This window comes from Protopterus annectens, chromosome 13.part0, assembly GCF_019279795.1.
Source record: "Protopterus annectens isolate FY-2018-M chromosome 13.part0, PAN1.0, whole genome shotgun sequence".
Classification (NCBI taxonomy): domain Eukaryota; kingdom Metazoa; phylum Chordata; order Ceratodontiformes; family Protopteridae; genus Protopterus; species Protopterus annectens.
This window is the reverse complement of record NC_056747.1, coordinates 1,350,882,378-1,350,905,958: the sequence shown is the minus strand read 5'-3', so window position 1 is coordinate 1,350,905,958 and position 23,581 is coordinate 1,350,882,378. Positions and strand designations below refer to the sequence as shown.

The 23,581-nt window shown below is 43.5% G+C and overlaps 1 protein-coding gene and 1 non-coding gene across 2 annotated transcripts in view; both read right to left on the bottom strand.

Annotated features, from left to right (window-relative positions):
- Positions 1–3,216: 3,216 nt before the first annotated feature.
- The window catches only part of RPL19 (ribosomal protein L19), a 46,298-nt gene continuing 25,933 nt past the window's right edge, over positions 3,217–23,581 (bottom strand). Inside the window, exons 3-6 of the mRNA XM_044055379.1 lie at positions 12,050–12,172; positions 11,509–11,629; positions 9,038–9,148; positions 3,217–3,401 (exon numbers count right to left, since the gene is read on the bottom strand). Of these exons, the coding sequence (XP_043911314.1) occupies positions 3,278–3,401; positions 9,038–9,148; positions 11,509–11,629; positions 12,050–12,172 (479 nt within the window). The 3' untranslated portion in view covers positions 3,217–3,277. The remainder of the gene's footprint in view (positions 3,402–9,037; positions 9,149–11,508; positions 11,630–12,049; positions 12,173–23,581) is intronic.
- On the bottom strand, positions 11,164–11,294 carry LOC122788492. Its single transcript, XR_006362693.1, has one exon. It is a non-coding gene; the product is annotated as a small nucleolar RNA SNORA68 (small nucleolar RNA).

Below are 23,581 nucleotides of genomic sequence, written 5' to 3'. Positions count from 1 at the left end.
TGGTAAGAGCTACTACACACAGTCCAAGCCCATTCCACCACAGCAGTGACTTCTTTTGGGGAGTTTCTCAAAGGCAAGGATACAGTCACTATCCTAGAGGCAGCCACATGGTCCTCTGTACACAGCTTCACCAAGCACTATAAATCCGATAACATCTCTAGAGCCAAGGCTGGATTTGCAAGAGCCACCCCCTCCATGGATTCCTGACAGCTTCTTCCTCCACCCCTCTCTACATGAGCTGTGGTACTCTCCCACATATGAGAATACTACATGAGAACAGGGCACACCACTTGTGTAAACTCTTACCATAACCAAAGATGTCCTCTATGTTGCAGTACTCCCTCCCTCCTATCCCCCAAGAGGATCTAAATCCCTGTCTGGAGTTCTGAGGTCTGTGCGTGTGGCAATCACATTTATGGCCCACTGCTTATGGCTCCCCGTGTGATGTCCCACACACCAGACAGCAACCAGGCTTAACTCAATTCACTCCAATTGAGGTCAGGAAGTTTGCACTGTAACTTTAAATGGGTGGAGCCCAAGCCTTTTGACAATCAGATTTAGGTCCTCACATTTCAAACAAATGTTCATATTTCTGGAACCATATGGACTATGAAAAGTATAAATGGCAAACTCTTCAGCACAAACTTTTTATAGTGGCAGTATTCTAGTATTCCTTGGGTTCTGGGTCTTAAACTGAATTTTACAACTCACAATAAACAGTATATATTGCATTTGTAATATTTCGTAAACTTACAATAGCTCAGCAACCACTCAATTTACACAGACAATTTTATTCATCTAGCTGAATTTTCATACGAGGCTAAGGAATTACTTGGTTGAGATATTTAGAAAAATGTGAAAATGATCTATATAAATTAATATAAAACAGTTAATACTGATTTACCTGCACTAGACAAGGTCAAATATTAATGGTTAAGTTTGCCATTGTGTAAGCTTCAAGATGAAATCTTAAAACCTAGTACATAGCACGGTTTTGGAATTACTGATGCAAATATGAACAAGTAATGTTTGACGCCTAGAGGCATCAATAGGAGTCAACTGCAGATGCACCTGGAGGAGTCACTCCGATATGAGTTGAGCTTTGGTAGATGAGCCGGCCGTTTACCCAACTGCCTAGAGCTGCAAGCCAGAAGGAATACAAAATGTAAAACTTTTTTGTTCAGCCGAAGTGATTCTTGTGTATAACCACACTGAATACACAGATATAGCATTAGGCTACAGCAAACAAAAGCACTGTGATGCTTCAAAATCGCAGCTTGGCCAGGACAAGGTGACTTGCTAATGACAGGTGCGATGGCTACGAGCCAATTATACATCTGGGAATTGGTCTGCTCTTTCTGCCTTCACTACAGGATTAGTAAACCTAAAAAAATGGTCTTTGGGAAAAGTTTCCATTTGGGTGAGGAGCCACACAATACCACTCAGTGACAGCAACCAGCTTCATGTGGTTCTCAGATATCGCCTTACTTTCCTATCAACTTGGCAAGCAATACAATATTCCCTGGTAGTTCAGCACTGCAAGTTAAAAGCAAAAAAATAAATAAAAAATCCAAGGCAAATCGTGATCCTGCAAATACTGCCACTTTACAGAAATGGAACCATGTCAATTTGTAGGAAATGTTGATCTAGTCCAGGACCTCACCTCTTACTCCAAATCAATTCTATAACATGCCACTGGCTACATTGAGGCAATAAAAAGACTGAAGCAGACGCTATACAAAGTCCAAAAACCATAACAGATCAAATTATTCAAATACACAGGAAACCCCTTAACCCTCAACTAATCAAAGTACCTTTATATCCATCCAACTTACAAGCCTTCCAAATGCTTGGCCTAGGGGATCTATACCTCCTCTGCATCAACAGAACAGTTTGGAAGGACAGGTAAAACTGAAAATACTGCTGCTCTGGAACAAACTCCCCATCCAAATAAAACAAAGTTCATCCCTGCACATATGATACACAAATCAACCATGGGATGGGGTTAAGGTATACCTCTAACCAAATGGGATATGTTAATATGAGCACGCAAAGGAAATGGCGAAGCTTATGATGGTCTACAAGAGCAACTACTCTAGTTCCTACCCATGAACCCAGGACCGTTTCAGCCCCCCCCCCCAATCCCTCTCATACTTTATAGCACACTCTCAAAAAGGTACAGCAGAGGCTGGTTTAAGGTTGTAGAACTCCCAGGACTTCAGTGGCAAGGATTTTTTTTGTTCTGATTCAGCCCTTTACACCTCAGGTTTGTTTTTATGAGCATGCTCAACCTCTGAAAGGGGGGGGGGGGGGAGTGCCTGAAGGAAGTTTCAAAAGTGCTAGCCACATTCCATCTCAAATTGCATGAGCCATTCATTAGTTTAATCTGTGCATTTTATCCTTATGAAAAGTAGCCTTTTAAGCATTTTGACCAGACTGCTGGTACTCCAGAAAGCACGTAATGCAAGGCTTTTAAAACAGTTTTTTTAGTCTTTCATTTCATAATTTATTCTGTGCATATTGTGAATCCTGTATGACACTGCTTCCACCTGTAGAAAGCATAGTCAAGAAAACAGTAAATGGAAACCATCTCTCATGTTTTACTGTATTCTGAGTTTTGAAAACTAGCTTGGTGTAGCAACTTTGACCTGCTACTAAATTCCATAGAAAGCAAGCGTGACAGAAGGTTTGAGCATTAGACACTTTCCTTTTTCAACTGTCTGAAATCTGCTGACTTGACAAATTAACGAGCATGCTGATTGTACACCTGTAGAAGCATGAGTGATGCAAAATTTAAGTTACTATACACTGATGTCCCTTTTCCCCGGCACAGCTTTATTTTAAATATGAGCCAGGAGTTTGGGGCTATAGCTCCACAATCTAATAATGCAAGTCAGAGGAACACATCCAAAATTTTGTTTATTCTGGGAGCTGAATCAAAAACTGTGGATTTATAGGATATTTAAATCCAAAGGACACTGTGGTTGGAAGGAGTGATGTGTCAAAATGGGTGCGACCCGTCAGCTCAACTCTGACCCTAATTTTAAAACAGTGGGATTGTCCCTTTAAGTTACTGTAGTTCAACTCTCTTAATTGATGTGCACAAAAAATGAACTGCTAATCAAACTGAAAACATTCTAACCATATACCAATGAAAACTTTGTAATCTCAAGTTCCACACAATGGGTCAAGGGGCAGCAATAACTTGCACAGAAATTAATTATATTAAAGGACTTTATTACGTTCTCTGAACTATATACAGGAACATTTAAACAGTTCATTTCTTGGTTTCTTCCTCCTTGGAAAGAGTTTTAATGATCTCCTCTTTCTTTGCTTGCAGACGTTCCTCACGTCGCTTTCTGGCTTCCTTGGTCTTAGATCTACGAGCCTCGGCCTGGTCACTAGGAAAAAAAAAAATTTCCGTTAATGCAATCACCCAGTCACACCCTTTGCCACAGGCCCCTCCACCTCATCACACCCTTCTCTGCTACATGCCAAGCTCCCTAATTTTAGTTGGAAACCATTGGTGTTTAGAACCTGACTGATGCATCCAAATGGCTGCACCATAAATTCAGTGCATTACAAATTCAGAAATTAAAAACAAGGAAGCAAAGCAAAATGTGTTCCATAATCTAGCAAAAATATTAGAGGAATAAACCAGGGCTCATGCAAACCACCCCCTGTAAAGCAAATTGCACTTAAGACCGGAAAAAGTCATTACAGAAAACTTAGTACCCAAGTGCATGATTTAAGTGGTCTAACTTTATGCCTAGAAAAAGGATATTTTCAAAATATTTAACATGTAAAACTGCAATCGCACAAGTAGGCCAATGGAGAACTGGCAGTAATTCCTATATTTGGTCACTGTCCTGATGCCACAGGATGGTTCCAGTTGGATTATGGTAACCAGTATTCTGGTAATCAAGATGATGGGGCTTGAAGGGCAGCTCTGTGCAGTTCTTATGGGGGTGGGGTTGCATGGTTTCCTAAATAGCTGTAACCCCTGGAGAAGAGACCAGGCTCTAATTCAGAGGTGTGGTGGATCAAAGGCAAACAAGCCAAAGTAAAGGTTGTAATGACTTAAGTCTCATCAAGCCTCTAAATGATGGAAAAAAAAAAGGCACCAAACTTGGAGCCCACCTCCCCCAGCTAGTAACAAGACTAAAAAAGGCAGAATGTGAGCTGTTGAGGGGCACTAAAAAATGTGGGGGGGGGGGACTGATTAAATACAAGATGGAAATGCATAACAAGACAGTTTGAGAAACAAGTCACCCAAACTGTGCAGGTAATAGAAACTGGTCAAACCTGGTCAGAATGCTTTTATATACGCACCTGTAAGGGCAAAGAGGGAGGAACTGCATTAACATTCAGTCTACTACACAAGCCCCACAAACCAGATGGTACATTTTCAGTATGAAGACCAAAGAACCAGATTCTTAGTGAGCGACACTGAAAGGAAGTCTACGTGAACTAGCAACTAAAGAGAATATGTATAGGCTGGAGCCCCATAATGCCACTTACGGGGCCACTACCAATTAAGACTGATTGAGACTACTACTCTTATATGAGCAGCAAATAAATCAAAGCTTTCAAACCAGTGAGTAGTAGGCCACAAGTGCCCCGCTCCACAGGTCATGCAGAATACAACAGTTGGCGCAGAGTTACAGCTGAACGGTTCCTGTCTCACAGGGTTTAATTCCCTCAGCCATAACTTGCCTACTGTGCAAGCGTAAGCCAGTCAAGACATTGCTCCTATGCAACTAATTAGTATTTTATAGGGCAGTGTGTGAGCTGAGGGGGTGGTGCTTCAATAAGCAGTAAGCACGAGGTCGGGCAGCAACACTGGATACATGCTAGGACTGGAATGGAATTTTCCCCAAGAAATCTTAATCACTGTTGCAACAGGCAATCATACATGTATACAGGAAAATAAAACCACACTGAGTTTACAAACATTGCACATCACCTGTAATTAATGCTGTCAAACATTACACAGGTCATTCAAATCTTGCCTTTGCAAACACTGCTCCTCCGCTGCATGCGCTGTTCCCACAATTCTCATTATTCATATGGAATTTGCTCCTACCCCTTTCTAAAGATCCCAATTCCATTTTTACCTGCTACTACATTCAGTACTAGTAAAGTTGGTTTAGATTTCCATTTTCTAGTAGTGCTTTTTTGGCAGGCAATTACACTCAGCAAGGGCTTAGGTTTAGGCAATTCCAATTCTGTATCAACTCAAATAATTTCCTTAAACCAATTTTCTCAAAGTATATGAAAAAGCAGTCAGTCTCCAATTACCTCTTCCCCATCACACCAAAACTTCTTCTTTGGGTATAAAATACCCACGTAAAACACTTCCACGCAAAGTCTTCTAGACTTTCTTGCATATTTGGGAGACATACACATCCTGCCATTGTTTCTTTGTGAACTGCTTCTCCAATCTACACATCCTGCCATAGTTTGTGAATTGCTTCTCCAATCTTCCCAATCCTAACCTCTGATTTATAGTTATGCAATATTTTGTATGCTCTTAACAGCAGATTCTGTTCTAGAGTCCACTAAACTCTACCAGTGCTGGTCTTTTGCTTAGGATCTCCCTATTTCTCTCACTGCCTACACTCCAACATCAATCCTTCACAGGGAAGGCAATCTACACTGCAGTCCAAAAATTCCTGGCCTCTTCCCACTCCAATTACCTTCCCCCTTTAATTTCCTCCCAAATACCTTGGCTCTCACCAGTTCTCCAATTCCAGCCTCCTCTTGCCTGTTCTCTATAACACATTGCACTCTAGTCTCCATTGGCAGACTATTCCTGTGTTGGCGTAATTCTTAAATACTTTCTGCTACTTTATGAATACAATATTCTCCTTATGGATCTGCATCCAAAATTCCAGTCTCTCCTTGGTTTTAAGCCCCCCCCCCCCCCAAGAGTTTCATCCTTTTCCACTTACAAGTTCCTGCTTGTGCTATTATAGGAGCTTTAAAATGTGTACTCTACTCTTGCTGTCTTCCCCTCCCACAAAATCCTTCAGCTCTTTACGGCTACCCAGAACCTCTCCTCTGGTTGAATATGCCTGACCAGTTCTAAGTTTCCAAAACGGAAGGGACTAAACATAAACGGCTTGTATCGTGGAATCCATGCAAAAACAATTGAAAGCTCTATATTACCTTTTTAGTCTTTCCCACATATCCTTAGCTGCCACATCAGAATAATCTTTAGACTCCAAGTACTTCACTATCACATCCCCATAAAATATGAACACTGAACCAATGTGTGGTACAATTTACAGCTATTGCTATTGTTTTAGCTCAAGTTAATTGCGTCTTGAAAAAGATTTGAAACTGCCTCAATGTTACATTCCTGGTTTTTATCAGGTATAAAATAACCACAAATACAGCCAGATTTCCTTGACTACCCATATCCTTTACTACCTCATGAAGAGGATGTAGTATCAAACATTTCACAGAATATGTACATTTAACTGAAAGTATGGTTCCATCAGGCCTAGCCCAGTTTTTGCATTTCTGGGAATATGTAAACCCACTCAACTTACTGAGCGGACATATTCCATGCCAAATATTTTCATAAATTTCTTCAAGAATCTACCCTTCCTTTTTACATTTTCCCTTCTGGGCCCCCCAGACACATCTTCACTGCTGCAAATCAAATTCCAGTCCCCACCTACTAGTAATATTCACTGTTGAGGATTTTCTCCCAGAATTTTAAGCATTACAGCAGTTGTAGGTGGAATCAAATACATGCCAGTGTAATCCTCCTCGCTTGCCAGTGTCTTAGTACTACAAACCTACCACCACCACCTTTATCCTCCATCAATACTGGAGCTCCCCTTGCTTGCTTCCTCTTAAAGAAAATTATCCATGCTAAGATGCAAAGTATAGCCTGTGCTACTAAGTAGTGTCTCGTTTTGTCCACTGGTCTCCCAGAATGGGATAGCACATCTATGCTTTCAGAAATCATCATCTCGCCACTGAAAGAAAAAAGTAATTTGCTTTAAGTGGTGCAGCGGTAGTGTCTCCTCACAGCAAGAAGTTCTCCAGTTTGATTCTCGGCTGGGGTGCCTTGTGTGGAGTCGGCATGTCCTCTCTGCGTTCGTGCGTTTCCTCCGGGTGCTCTGGTTTTCTCCTACATTACAAAGATATGCACCTGGAGCATTTCGCCCCGGGCCTCCGCTGAAAATCGGCTTCATTCCAAGTCAGACTTCCCCAGTTAACAAATGTTAAATACTTGGATCAAGCCAAGGGCCCTAATCCAGTCATTCCTATGCCAGAATGACAAAGCACATCAACGACCAAAACTTTTCTTGTTCAGTTTTAAGGAATGTAGTCACTGCTATGTATTAAAAAGAAATGGAAAAAAAAAAAAAAACACCCAGGGCTCATTTAGCTCAGGCACTGTAGATAGTTTAAAAGTACAACAAAATTAAACTTGCTCCTCTCTTCACCTCTAAGGATTCTGCCAAGCCTGATGAAGTAGGGCAAATGCTTTAGAGTCCCCTAGTTCAATATTTCCAGGACTTCTGCCATGTTTCACAAACTTTGTTAAATCTCATGTGTCTTACTTCTAAGTTACTGGTTTTACTCCTGTTGATCTTCCATCTCCTAAATCCAGACAGCTTCCTTTCCAACGTACTCTCGGTTCTTTTAATCAATCAATCTGCTTTTTTTTGTCTCAAGCATTTTTCAGCAGAAACTTTGGGAAAGTTTTCACTGGCAGAGACTCGGTGGTCTTTATCAGACGACCAAGAAGAATGTTTCACAGCTCACTTTGATGCAGAACATGTTGAGAAGGATACAAAAGCTTTGTCCATCAATATAATCTTGTTCTCTGGTAATTTCCAGTCTTGTTATTTGAGTGGATGTACTCGTGTTTTGTTTTTTAATCAGATCAGAGTAAATCTCCCCTTGGTTAATGGAAGTCATGTCTGGAGCTTGCATTGCTTTTTGCTGAACAGCTGCAGAATTCAGTCAGTATTTTATTCTCACCTTTTGTGACTATTTCAAGTTCTGTCTTTTTTGCTGGCATCCAGGCAATGCCTTTTACTAGCCCAAACTCAAAACTGAGTTTAGTGGCTGAAATTAAATGGTTACTCAATGTACAGCTATCTGGAAGTGCCACCCAGGACTGCAGAAACAAAGCAGTTCATTCAAATATGCTCAACTGGTCAAATTAGTTAACCCAGGTCTTGTATCTGCACAGCTTAAGTTAAGCCCCCCCCCCCCCCAGGTCTTGTATCTGCACAGCTTAAGCCCCCTCCCCAATATACAGTTACAGTCATGTGGACTACTGCACATATAATGTGAAGCATTACAGAAAGTAATGTCTGGTGGACTACATAAGGAAAGCAAACTTGACTAGAGAAATTTTGGGGGATGTGCCCAATTAACTACAATGAGACACGTCATGTCTGCTAATCCAAAAGGGGCAGTGGGGTCCAAGAATGAGCCACCACAGCCATGCTCACTGTCAAAGCCATTCAAGAGAAGCAGAAAGGAGAAATGTTTGCTAATGTGTAGGAAGTGCTGTCCTAGTGTATTACCTGACCTGGTAGGGCATGTGCAATAAGAGGTTCCTCTTCCCATTTTTAAAGATACTCTGGCTCTTGTAGCCACACATGCCTTAACAGGTGAAGGATATCCCCAAATGTGCAAAACGGGACACTGCAAACCACAGCTCAATTTGCACCAAGTAAAATTCCACAATTCAGACTACAGCTGGCACTACAGGGAAGGCCACTAGCCACACTTCAGATGTGACATCTCTGGCACTTCAACACAACAGAAAAGGAAAGGCAAATGACTAAACTCAGTTTGGTGTGATGTGATCATTGCATTCAGCTAAGACTAGCACTACAGCCCAAGACAAGAGACTCAGCTGCCCATCTTAGTGTTGCAATTCACCACCTTCCATAGCCATGAATTTGCTCCCACTGCCATAGCCATGAATTTGCTCCCACTGCAGCTAGCCAAAGGCATACATGCAGAATTCAAATTTGTGACAATATAAAACACTTACGCTAGAAGCTTCTTGCGGGCTTTGTCTGCCTTTAGTTTGTGGATGTGTTCCATCAAGATACGTTTATTTTTGAAGACGTTACCTTTCACTTTAAGATACAGACTGTGGTACCTGAAAGACAAAGTTCTTAGTATTTAAGCAGTTACAAAATAACACTATGCCAGACAATAAGTTGAGCAGTGCTGAAAAACGAGAAACAGGAAACATATCTAAAGACTACAAATTACAATGGTGGCTGGCAACTGCCAACAGTAGAATTTAGGGTTTACCAACGTACTACTGATCACAAACTTGCAGGCAAAACCCACATGAAAAATTGACAAAAAAATAATTATTAACAGTAGTCACAGAAAGTAGGTCTGTTTCAACCAATTGTTTATATAACTAAACAGTCAATAAGCAACAGGTGAGAACACAGGCTCAAAGCAATGCAGCAAGAGTTAGGTTGCATCCAGCACTTTGAGCTAAGGAGTCAAATTGAGCTAAGGAGTCAAATTAGTACCTGCAAACTATATAAATCCAATGTGTTAATGCTCCCGACTGCAAAAAGCCCACCTGGTTAGAAACCTGTGTTCACAGCAAAATTTTAAGGATAAAAAGGTGGACAGCAGACACAGGTACAACCTTCCATAAGATACTAAACATTTCAGTCAACAGTACAACCTTCCATAAGACACCAAAAGGGGAACTAAACATCGAAAAAACGGCACAGAAACTAAATAGCATGAAAGATCAGGAAAGACGGAAAAAAATGGATTGATACAAGATGACAGGAGTAAAGAAAAATCTAAACTACAAGTTAGATATACTTACAAACTTTACAGCATGTGCTAGTAATAGCAGGCTACAGATGGTGAAAAGTAGCCAAGCACAGGGAGAAGACAGAATAATGACACCTCGGCATGAACTTACAAGTCTGCATCTGTTCTTGCCATACTTGAAATGACAGGGTGAATAAAGACTGGAGATGCACATTTGTTAAACCCATCTTCGACAAGAGAATAGGACAAGCGCAGTCTCACCACAAATTTTATATGTGCAACTGGAAATGTAGAGACTCCAAAATCAGCAACCTTTATATTAAGCAGTATAATTACCTGCAACATACAACAGCCATGAAAAAAAGATTGTGCTGTGAAGTAATGCACACACCAGTCTCTGATGGGTTATACACAACTCACTGAACAGTAACTTTAGGCTTTACCTCCCATACCTATCAAAGTGTTTGATCCTAGGCAAGCACAGACTGCCCAAGCCAGTTTGTTGCTCAGTACAGCAACATCTCCGGGACACCCTTTACACGTTGGTGGAATGAGACCTAGGACAGAATGTCCTAAGAGGACTAAAAGGGATTCTACCTCTTCCTGCTGTAAGTAGGCATGAAGATAAAATGACCTTCCTGGCCACGCACAGGTTAGAACTCTATTCCTCTAGTGCCCTCACCCTGTTGTACTACCCCAGCCTGGATCCCAGTGAGCTGTGAGAAGCACAAGACACTTTATAATGGGATTAGGCAAAGCAGCTTACCCTAACAAAGGAGTAAGGGGGGGAGACCAGGTAACTTTAGCCCCTACTCCAAAGCCTTAGTATGGTCTTTGTCCTTTAAATACAGGCTGTAAGCGAACTGTTTTACTCTCAATGCCGAGGCCCAAGTCAAGCGCCAGGTGCTTATATGGGCACATGGGTGGGAAAATGTACAAACTGTTCTTAATTTTTACATGGGATTTGGGTGATCACACCAGATGGCTACACCTGCCTCATCATTTTATACCCCACCAAAACAGACTAAGTTCAGTTACAACATTGTCAAGTTCTTTAAACAAAACTTCAGCCACCCAACAAAATATCCAGCCATAAATTATACATCTGACAATGTCATTAACATGAACACTAGGGGGCAAACTGCACCATATGCTTCATGTCTTCACTCATTCAGCACAGGAATTGCCTTCAAAAACAGCCATAAATTGGAATTTCACCCAACCATAAAAAAAATCTACTTCCTTTTCCTTATCTCACCACACTGGTGTGGACATGCTGTATTTTAGTAGGATACACTTATACCATTATCCTAACCTCAAACTATAAACTAAGTCACAAATCAAGACACTGGTAGAAGTAAAACTTTCTGTAGAACGCTTGAGTTCACTTTCAAAAGCACAACAGCTTTTGAAAGGCGACAAGGTCCTTATAATATCAGCACACAAGGCAAGAGCATTATACAACAAAATAATGACCTTTGGGTTATGTGTGCATTTTAACCCATTTGCAGCAACATATCCTTTCACATTCGAACCTGCGCCCACTTCCTGTATCAAACTACTCAAACTATGCTCTACTTCTGCTGGCCTTCCAAGTGAGCAGTCAACAGCATTCACCTATCCTGTCAAGACCGATAAAGGTCAAACTCAGGAAACCCCCTCCCCTTTGCTGTGAAGCCTATTTAAAACGGACAAGTGCCAAAGTCTTACATGTGACGGTCAATCTTCTTGGACTCCCTGTATCTGCGGAGCAGACGCCTCAGGATTCGCATCCTCCTCATCCAGGCCAGCTTTTCAGGCATTCGAGCATTGGCAGTACCCTTTCTCTTACCTGCAGAGAAGAACACATTGAAGGCGTGCCGACTGCATGCAGAAGTGTCAGAAAACATCACCATACCATGCAAGTTAATCTGTGATTTGCATTATTGGCAAAGAGACTACATACAGAATATACAGATGCACATCCATTAGGCTTACTTTTACAAAGGGCTACCCTTTTCTTTTTAAGGCACTGAAAATGTGATATCCTAAGTATCCAATACCAGCATTAGAGAAACCACTGAGCAGTTTGCTACTTGGGGTGAGTTATCCCAGCTGCTAAGGACAATTTGTCCTTCCACTAAACCGCTCCAGACCAAAATAAACTCCCAACACGTATTTACAAAGCCTGAAGATGTGCCTGGGCAAGTGATGTACAACTCAACATTAATAAAATCCTCAGGATTAATTTTGCATATTATGCAACACTTACCTATGCCCATGTGCCTGCCCTTTCTGCGAGCCAATGTGTTCTTCCTGCAGCGTGCACGCGAGTGCACAGTCACGGGTTTACGTATTATGAGACCATCTTTGATAAGTTTTCTGATCTGCTGACCTGGAAAGAGTAAATTGAAGGTACATTATTAGAACACACACACCAATACACAACTCTATAACAGAGTTCTTCTAAATAAAAGAAGAAACCCACCACCACTTGATCAGTTCACACAACTGCAAACACCCAGTTTATTTGGGAACCCAAATCCTGGTACTGGATTTTCAATGGACAAATTCCACTCCATGAACTCAACTTGTCTTGACTTTTCCCCACTGCTGTATGACTGGAGCGAGAATACTAATGTCCTACCCCCCACTGCAAACCACCAATTCTGTTAAATTTTTTCAGAAGACACTTGATTCCACCCCACCCCCATTGTGCCTGCAAATTATGCACTGTGAACACCATTACCTCTTAAATAAGATTTCCCAACTGCCTCAACACAAGTTGCTGTGCGAGACCAAAGACATGTACCTCACCTGCATATAACAAATACCTGGCTTACCAAATAACTTATTTGCCCCATGCCACTCGTGTTAACACCCAAAAATCGTATTATTCGATGTTAAAGGCAACAGTCCTGTGACCATCACGCCCTGTTACCACCCTAAACTCTCCCCAATTCAAGAAGAGGGCTATGCCACTTGTGCCTGGGATGAATGAATACCGAATCACCCAGTTTTTTCTATAGGAGTCTGTTCAAGAAATAAGTAGTAAACGAGGTGGCGAGAACCTGCTAAAGCATATTTAGGAAAGGGAGTGGTCCCAGGTCTCTGGTAGGAGTGAAGGACGGTCCTTTGACGGCACAGGACATTACGATTCTCTGCTCTGGAAACCCCGGGGTCTTTCCAACAATTTGGAAGTACTGATGAGGCATACCCTCAAACATGGCACTGTATTGGGATAAGTGCTGAAGACAAAGGCACCTCTTCACCTGGACATTCCCTTTGTGATCAAAGTGCACTGACTACGATTTCCGGACAATTACCATGTGGTGGTCAAAGCAAAGAATTTACTTTATTCTGAAGTGGGGGCACTCAACTTCACACATGTGGGTGGGATGGTTTGTCATCCAATTTGCAACTGGGGTATTTTAGCATTTAATTGGAGCCCATTTTCAAATTAATGGGAAGTTTGTACTGCAGGGCGTCCACGTCAGACTCAGTGCCTTAGGTCTGTTTCAGTGAAAATGTTCTGGCTTACCATAAAGTTCCATCCGAGTTGTAGATCTTTACTCATTCTTTACAGATAGGACCTCTGTTCTGTCCTCTGAACAGAATCGGCCGTTTCCCAGCTTGTGCAAGACAAACTCAGCTAAGAACCTACCCACAACGCCCCTCTCCTAGATACTCCAGATAGAGTTTGCCCACCCTAGGCAAAGATGTAGGAATGGAAAAAAGGAGGCGGCTCTGTCTGATCAGATACCCTAACCAGGAGTACCTGAAATCCACCAGGAGTCCAGGCAGGGGGAAAGGAGGGCAGGAAGTAAAGAATATCTACAACTCAGATGGAAGTTATGGCAAGACGCAACTGAAGTTGTAAATTTTATTCATAGAGTCCCCAGATACTTAGAGTCCTGGGTGGCCCTAAGGAAAGATTCCAGAGCACCATAGAACCAAAAGATGCTAGTCCCCCTGGAGGCCAAACCCAATTTGTAATGAGATATGAAGGTATGAGGTCTTGCCCACGTGGCTGCTGCGCAGATACCATCCATAGAGGCTTGGAATGAAAAGCTAGAAGTAGCCTTAGATCTGGTAGAATGAGCCTTTATACTAAAAAGTAAGGGCAGCTTATTCTATTGGTACATAAAGGTAATGCTGTTTCTAAGCCAAGAGGTGGTGGCCACTTTTGAAAACAGGTTTACCCAATCTGGGTCCTGCAAAGGCCGCAAACAATTGGGCTGTTTTCCTGAAAGATTTAGTCCTGTGCAAACAACGAAGCTGCCTGTGCACACCAAGGGGTGTGAAAAAGGTACTCTCCTCTATTAGAATGCCTTGGGAAGAAAACCGGCAGGTCAATAGATGGAAAAACCAGAAAGGACTTTAGGCAAAAAGGAAAGGTCAGTACGAAGGGACACCCTGTCCATGTGGAAGATCAAGTAAGGACTCTACACTCATGGCCTGCAGCTCAGATGCTCTTTCTCGCTGAGGTCAGTGCTACTACAAGTATGGTTTTCAAAGACAAAAAATTCACATGAATCAAAAGGCGCAAAGCGCCTGTAAGAGATCGAAGCACCATAGTCAAGTCCCAGGGATCTAACGGAGGCTTGACTGCAGGTTTTAAACATGCAATACTCCTCAAAAAAGTCATGCATACGCATGTGGCAATCCAAAAACTTTCCAGACCATGAAAATTGCTAAATGTAGTGTGACCGTTGAAGCTGAGGCTCCTGCATGCAGGAGAGTAGTCCGGTATTGCAGAATCTTTTGAATAGGCATAGAGAAAGGGTCTACCGTTCTGATCTTTGGCCCAAATAGAAAACCTAGTCCATTTACTAGAATGTTTCTAGTGAAGGTTTGTGTGAGGCCAGAAGAATTTCACAAACAGTAGATGGGATATCAGGTAGTCTGGCAATCACTGGAAGTGGAGGAACCAGGCTGCGAGACTGTACAAGTTTGGGTGGATCAATCCCAGAGGATGGGATAACGGGTCCTGGAAATGATCCGGGATCCATGAGCAGTGGATCAGAAGAGGCCATAGAAAAGGGAACCAGACTTGACATGGCCAGTAGGGAGCAATGAGATCACTTTGCTTTTCAACCGCTGAGCTTTCTGGAGAAATTTTGGGATGAGGGGAAACGGGGGGGGGGGGGGATACAGAAGACCTGTGGGCCAATTGAGTGTAAGAGTGTCCCTCAGATTCCCCCCCCCCCCCCGAGGGGAATAGAGGTAAAGTAGCTCCTGCATTTGTAATTCAGGGGGGAAGCAAACAGGTCACTGGCAAGGATTGCCCCTATGCTGGGAGATCAGAGCGGTTACATGATTGAGGGACCAGTCGTGAGGCATCAGGATGTTCCTGCTCAGATTGTCCGCAATAAGGTTGGAGCTCCCAAGAATGTGCGTTGCATAAGAAAGTGATTGGAAGCCATTGCCCAGGGCCAAATCCTCATGGCTTACCAACACAGGGGGCAAGATCTGGTTCAGCCTTACTTGTTGATATAACAGACAACTGACACGTTGTCTATCTGAATTGCAATGGCCCTGAAGGCAGGGATATATGGAATGCTTGCAACGCTAAGAGAACTGCCCTCAGTTCCAGGACAGATTCTCATGTACAGTCTTGCCAGTGGTACCAAAGTGATGGCAGCTGCCATGGATCCCAAGAGTTGCAGTACAAGATGTGCTGGTATAAACGTGCGAGGCAGAAGGACTTGACTTTGGTGTCTTAATTTTCAAAAGCCTGTGAGGGGGTAGAGAAGCTTGGCAGGACATTGTGAAGACTGCTCAAATAAACTCGTGGCTTTGTTGGAAACATCTGAGATTTGTCTTTGTTGACTAATCCCCAAGCAGAGAGCAGGATCTTAAGAAAGGCTGCTAACTAGGAGGATTGCTGGTCGGAGCACTAAGGAGCCAGGTTGTCTAAATAGGGAAACACCTGGAATCCTTGTAATTGAAGATGAGCATCACAACTGCCATACATTTGAACACTCTGGGGGGCTGTTGAGGCCGAATGGCAGTGCCCTGAACTGGTAGTGATTGGCTCCCAGTCGGAAGCGGAGAAACGTGATCCATGTTTGTATAGTAGCACGCATCCTGTAGGGAACACATCCAATTCTCTCCCAAAGAAAGGAAGAATGGACTGTACTGTGACCATCCAGAATTTATAAGTTTGATAAATTTGTTGAGTAGGCAGAGATCCAGGATTGGTCTCCAGTCCCCTGTCTTTGGCACTAAAAAGAACCTAGAGTAAAACCCGAATCCTGCCTGTTCTGGTGGGACTGACTGGATTACCCTTTTTCTTAGCAGTTTAAGGCTGCTAATCCCCTCTGATTGGGTGGTACATCGGGGATTGGTTTGACTTGTCTGGGAGTTACGAAGGGTATTTAGTAGCCTCTGGATATTCTCTGCACCCAAACAAACATCGGTAGTAATAAGATGCCAGGCTAGTAGATTCAGAGAAACTACCCCCGACTGCTTCCAGAGGAAAGCAATCGGACAGCTGCTCAGGAGCGCTGATAGGGTCTGCCAGAGAAAATCTATGGCTCACTCGTTACGTGGACCCCATCTACCACAAAAAGGAAGTATTTCATATGAGTAACCCCCTCTGCCCCAGGGGGATTGCTCACCACGAGCGTCACTAAAGGAACCTTGGGATTTCTAGAACCGTATCTTCCCCCCTTCTGGTTCCTGGAGTAGGGTCTCTGGGGGTTGGAAAAATGTATGCCCACAGCAGACAAGGTCTTTCCATCTTTCTCACTACGTGCAAGTGTGTCATGTACCTTGGGACCAAAAAGTGCAGATTCATCACACAATCGCATCCAAGCATTACATCTCATAAGACCAGATGCGGCCGCTAAGGCTGCCCCTGCGGCAGTGTGAGAAACGCACAGAGGAGTTTGAGATGGATTCAAGGGTAGCTAGCTGTGAGGCGAAATTGTTCTACACCTCATCAGGCAGTACCCCCAACAAAGAAAGCCATTTCAGAAATTAAGTCTCTTTGGAGGAGAGTAAAGTGCGTCAGATAATTCAACAACCGAATGGCGAAGGTCGCTGAAGCATAGGTCTGTTTCCCAGTCTGTCCATGATCTGGGATTCCCTATTTAGAGGATGAACAGTGGAACTATCTGCCAATTCCCTCTTGGTGGCCGCTGCCACAACCATAGAGTCAACTGTCACCTGCTTGGACCAGTGGGTGTAGATAAAACTTTTGCCCGGCCTCCGGGGGGACAGGTTCTACATTGTCCAGGGCCTTCCAGGCACACTGCACAATTAGTTTAACTAGATCTGCTGGTGGGGTCACCCAGGAAGTTAATGGCCAGGTACGGAAAGCCTGCCGAAACAAGATTCCTCAGAAGGGTTAGAGGACTTCCATTCCCCCAGCTGTTTGAGGATTTTGAAAATCATCTCCGAATGAGACGTCATCTGGAGTACACATTTTAAAATGTTTACTCTTACGTTCTGCTAGTGTCAGATTAGAAAAACCAATACAAATGTCACAATCAACTTTCAAATGATCCACGCCGAAACAGTAGACACAAGACATTAGGCATCTTACGCCCACACTTGTCACACTGTTTAAAACCCAATTTAAATGTGTCTGACATGGTAAAAGAAAAACTATTCTGTAGAATTAGTAAAAGAAGCCTGTCAAATACAGGAGAAAGGGACAGACAGAAAAGATAAAATTTTAAAATTACCAAAAAAAAAAAAGGGGGGGGGGGTTTAGGTAACAGGCCTAAGTTATAGGAGACAGTGAAAGAAAATTGGCTAACATTTTTGAAATTCAGATGAAAAAACTCAAATTACTACTTGACTTAGAGAGATGGCTAAAACAAGTCTGACCAGGAACGCAGCAAACGAGATCTAGAGTATCTAGGAGAGGGGCATTTTGAGTAGGTTCTTAGAGAGTTTTTGGCTTGCACAAGCTGGGAAACGGTAGTTTCGGTTCAGAGGACGGAACGGAGATCCTATCTGTAAAAATTATGAATAAAAAGGATTTACAACTTCAGGATGTACAAAATAGGAGGTCCCAGCTCCATCATCTACAGGACATAATGTTCTGATGCTGCCCCTATTACCTACACCTTAGATTCTTAGTAAATTTGCTACCCATTGCATCACTAAGGACTTTACCACTGAGGAGATTTATAAGAGGAAAAGCATATCTCCTTTGTGTTCCCTGCAACTGAATCAATTCTTAGACTTCAAAAAGGTGTGTGCATGTGTCCTGTTCCTGCCAAGCTTGTCTGGAGTATGTAACAGATGTTATGAAACCTAAGAGCCCCCAAGCTATCAAGTTTCAGGACATTACTGGTAAAACTCACAGATCAGCGATCACTGCTTCACACACCAGGTCTGGGGCACTTATGGCGACTAAGGGGGGGTGGAAGGGAGAATGGAATATTAGGATCAGAAACTATCTGGTCTGCCCACTAACCACCTTCACAAATTCCAGAACTTGGATCTGAAGGAAAATGGTGTAGACAGTAGACAGATCTGGGGTACCACTATTTTCCTCAAAAGCATATAGTTTGTCCAGGGAAAGCATTGAGAATCATGCACCCCAGAATCATGAACACTTGGGAACTTAAACGCATCTACAGAAAGGTTCTTCCTAGGGCGTAGTCCAAACGAAGAAAAAAATTATTCTGTGGGTGCTGTGTGTGGTCTTCTGAAAGCTGGTGGGTGGGACCTTCTGTCTGCTGTAATACACAAACTCAGGTCACTGGACCACAAGTACACAGTCATACTGACAAGTGACCTGAGACCTACATCCCTAGAATACATTGAGACATCATGAAACACTGAATGTGTCCCAGGTTGATATATACATTGCCCCCCCCCCCCCATCCCTAGACTACATGGAGACATCATGAAACAGTGTCCTGGGCTGATGTATACACTACCCCCCCCCCCCAACTGATTATGCCACGGAGGGAATGTCTACTGCAGCAGTGATCATTCGAAAGTCTACTGTTGTGGACACAGCTGTACCACGTTTTATATTCATCATACTTCTCACAGTAAGACGCTGTCCAGTTAGATTCTCAGCTAGAGCGTCTTCTACGTGGAGACATGAGTGAATGGGTGCACCTTCGTTGAAGGTTGCGTGTCAGGGCTGGCAACTCGGCACGTAAAAATCAACTGCCAATCATTAGCGGACCGGCGTTCTGCTGTGGTGACCCCTAACCGGGAAAAGCCGAAAGACACATACATACTTCTCACTGAAAAACACTAGCACACTCTGGAAAGAGAGGAAGAACCCCCCCCCCCCCCCGAAGTAGTTTTCTGGTTGACAAAAAAAAAAAAAAAAAAGGGCCAATAGTTGGGCAGAACCAGCCTGCCCAGGGATAAACAGCATCTGTCCAAACAGGAAAGTCTTCCTTATTCCCTCTCCCAGGACCAAAGAGCTGCTCTCCCCTGGCCACAAGAGAGACCTTAAGCCACAAAGGATTTGGCCAAGCCCTGGTCCATACTGGCTACAGGTAGTAAACCACAGGATTTGAAGAAAAATGAATGCTGTGGCTAAAACTGGCTCCTCAGACCGCTCACCCACTTACAGTGGAGGCAAACTTGTAGCCTACTTTGGTGGGAAAGGTGCTTACGTTTATGCAGCAGGATGACAAAATGCGGGACAAGAAGCTTAGTCAACCTGAAAACACTGCCTCTTTCACGGGGAAAAGCAACACAAGCCAGTAAAATTTAAAGTCTTTACAAGTCAAATTTTCCACAGTCCAAAAGTGTAAATTTCTTCAGAAAAAAAATTGGAAAGTGTTCTCAGCTTTGAAAGCAAAGTCACCTCCCACCCCAAAAGGGAATTTCTCAAGAGCACTCTTAGCAGCAGTAAATCTCTTAAGGGCTTGGCACCCAAGTTGGTCTTTTAGGTCAGCTCAGCTTGACTGACAGTTTGGGCACATGGAAGATGCCCTGAAGCTTTGCCAAGCACATCAAAAGTTGGACAGATTCCAACAAACCTTATGCCCCAGCTGGAACCTGACAAAGCAAACAGCATGGCCCGTACCTGCTGGCCTACAAAGACCAACAGAAACCATGCACCACAAACACAGATTGACGTTACCAGTGTGAGCTGCACACAGATCTAAAAAACGGCTAGCGCTTGGAAAATGAGAGTTAGTAACTTCCATATAATGGTGTCTATAAAAAAGTTAAATCAAAGTGCAGAATACTGAAACAGTTACCCAGGCTAAGGAGGGAAACCCCTTGCCTGGGAAGAGCCACCTTGGACAGGCTAAACATTTTTAAATGCAACAGCAAACCTTAGAATCCACCACTAGGTTCTGAAGTCAGCTGTTCATGGGAGTACAGATTCTGCCTGGTTGTTAACTGATGTTCACCACATCCAGATCACAATAATTTTGAGTTGCAAATGACACGTAATAGACCACCTGCATGACAAATGCCCAAGCAGAATGCAGTTAGACTCAAGAGGTGTGTACAGACCACTACAAATCAATCTGAACAAGACCTGCACATCACCAAATGTGATGTCGCCAGGAGGTAAGGGAGCTGGCATAATGGTTATCCACACTCGGAGGGGAGTGTGCTTTACACATCATCTCCTGCCACTGGATGCGTCGTATGAGGGGAGTGTGCTTTACACATCCTTATCTCCTGCCACTGGATGTGTCGTCTGAGGGGAGTGTGCTTTACACATCCTTATCTCCTGCCACTGGATGTGAAGTAGTCCAGCAGGCTAGCAGCATGCCTACATCCTGGCCAAGTCAAGAAGCCAAAGGTCCCACATGAGCCATGGCCAGCTCTCTCTATACTGAGCAGCTCATGAAAGAACCACCAGTGCTCCAGACCCACAACGGGTTGCCAAACTAAGCAAAAGGGATAACTGGATGGCCCCAAACTCCAGTGGTAGAGATAGCTTGCCCCAGTCATTCCTGCAGCCACAAAATGTCCACTCAAGTTCAGGCCCAACATACCCTTCATACAGAAAGGCTGACCCAGAGGTGTTAACGTCAAATGTTAGTGGTTCTTTTAATACTGGGGCTATACCACCGACACTGATGGAGCCATCAATGAAGATGGTAATACTACTCAATGCTAAAATGCTAGTAGTAGTCAATCTCAAAATGCACTCCCTTGAAGCACTCGTTAAAATTGAGAACACTTTGTGCCAGGACGGACTTGGTTCAAGAATCCAGAGAGCACTTACCAGGCTATAACTCATACCACACTTTTTAGCCATTTAACCTGGACCGGAACACCAAAGACTGAGGTGTGTCCATATTAAGGATATCCACACCTCCAGACTAGTTGCTCAGCATAATGCATCAGAGGTTATCCAAGTGCAACTATGGGCAAAACTGCAATCCAAACTGTAGCTTGCAAAAGATCCCCCACCATGCCCCAGGATTCCCACTCCTTTTCTTGATGTACTGGAAAATATTAGGGTTCAACCAAACATCCTAATAATGGGCGACTTCAACTACCCCACCATTAACTGGGAATGTACCAACTTATGGAATTCATAAATTCAAATGCCCTGGATCAACTTATCCACACCCTCCACCAGGGCAAACAATATCCTAGACAGTACAGTTGTGTACCTACCATAAATGTAGATGTTGGAGTGTATTCACTGTTGCAGTCATTACACTTGGGTTATCCTGCTGGCAGTCTACCCGCAGTCGGCCTGAATTCCAAAGTCCTGGTCTGGTGTCAGTTGCTGTCGCCTCTTCCCTGACGTCAGTGCGTCAGGGGTATAAAAGATGCAGCCCACGCCATTTTCTTCAGTTTCTTGCCCCAGATGTCAGGTGCCCCCAAAAGGGTAGACTAAAAAAACATTGCTTATAAAAAGCATGCACTAAAACAATACCTTCATCTACAAGCAAATACACCACATAGGTTGTATAGAATAGAGAAGTACAGATAAGTCCCAGCAAAGAAAGGGGGATGGTGGGTGGGTAAACCTGGACTGCAACAGTGAATACACCAACACCTACATTTATGGTAGATACACAACTGTACTATGTTAGTGTTTCACTGTTGCAGTCATTACACTTGGGTTGAATACCAACGCTGAGGTTGGGCGGCTGGGTCTAAATAGAATTACGATTGGCTATAAGGCCCTGCAGAAAGAGGCAAGTAGTAGCGCTTAGTAAGTGTGCACTGAAGTCCAAGTTACCCTCCAAAATATCCTTGGTTGGTACTCCTCTGAGGAAGGCTGCTGAGGTGGCTGCTGTCCTGGTAGAATGAGGTCTAATGCCCTTAGGCACTGATTTGCCATGTTACGAATAGCAGTGTCCTATCCATTTTGAAATAGGATGCTTTAAGATGGCCTTTCCTTGTGATCCTGCAGCATATGCCACTAAAAGTTGCGCAGTCTTTCTGAAAGCCTTAGTTTTGCCCAAGTAGAAGCGTAGCTGTGTATGTCCAAGGAATGCAGAAGTCTCTCCCCTTTATTCTGTTGGTTTACGTAAAAAGTAGGCAAATGAATGGTTTGGTTAAGAGCCACACTGGACACTACCTTAGGCATAAAGGTTGGGTATGTCCTTAGAGAAACCCTGTCTGGAAGACAAAGGTTCCACAGCCATTAAATGCCTGTAACAGAGACTCCATTCTGCTCCTAGCAATAACTTCAGTAAGAAGTTTTCCATAAGAATTTAATCTCAGCTGTATTGGCTGGCTCAAAAAGAGGCAGTGAGTTTCCAAGACAAAATTGAGGTCCCATGCAGGTATTGGTGCTCTCCTTGGAGGTCTTAAGTTTTGGCCCCCCTGAGGTACTGCCTAAGCAATGAATGGGAAAAAATAGGTGGGTCCGTATTGTAATGAGCTAATATGGCAGAGGCATAAATCTTAACTGATGAGAAGAATAGGCCTTTGTTCAGCATCTCAGTTAGATATTGTAAAAGCTGAGGAATATTTGGAACAAGCGTGTCAATTCCTTGTGCCTGGTTCCAAGCACAGAATCTTCCACTTTTCTGCATAAGATTTTCTGGTGCTGGGCCTCCTGGCCTCCAAAACAACACCCATAACCACTTTAGAACACTATCTGCCATGCAGCTAGATTTAGGGTTCTGAGTTGGCTGTGCAGGATCGGATAGTTTTGTTGGGTCAGTAAATGAGGAATTTGAGGCAAATGTCCAAGCTGGGCCTTCAGACAAGCTCCTTAGGATTGGGTACCAGTATAAGTGTGGCCAATCCAGAGCAATCAACATCATGTGGCTTCTCGTCTGACCTTTAGAAGTACCTTCGGGAGGAGCACAGTGGAGAAAAGGCATATACTCTAAGGTTGTGCCAGCTGAATGACAAAGCATCCACTTTCCATGCTTGTGATAAGTCCTTGTGCAGAATCTCTGAAGTTGGCAGTTGTAAGGGGAGGCAAAAAGATGTCTGGGCATCCCCATTTCCTTATGTTGAAGATTTGTGGATCTAGTTTCCACTCATGAGGATCCATGAGGCTTCTGCTTAGTTTGTCTGCCAGAGCATTTGTTTTTCCTGGCAGGAATTTGCTTGCAGGTGTAATTGGCAAGTCAATGCGGTGTTCCACAAAATCATGGCTTGTCTGCAGAGGGAGTAGGAATGTGTGCCCCCCTGCTTATGTACCACACGACTGTGGTGTCCATCTTTATCAGCAGATGTCCTGGATGAAGTAGGTCCTTGAAGGCTGTAAGGGCATTTTGTACAGCTAGCATCTCTGATTGATGTGAAGATGCCTTTGGTTTGCGGGCCATGTGCCCTGAATACATTTTCCTGCCATGTGGGCCCCCCAGGCATAATCTGATGCATCTGTTGGTGTTTGTCTGGCTATGGGTAAAGTGAATGGCTGTCCCTT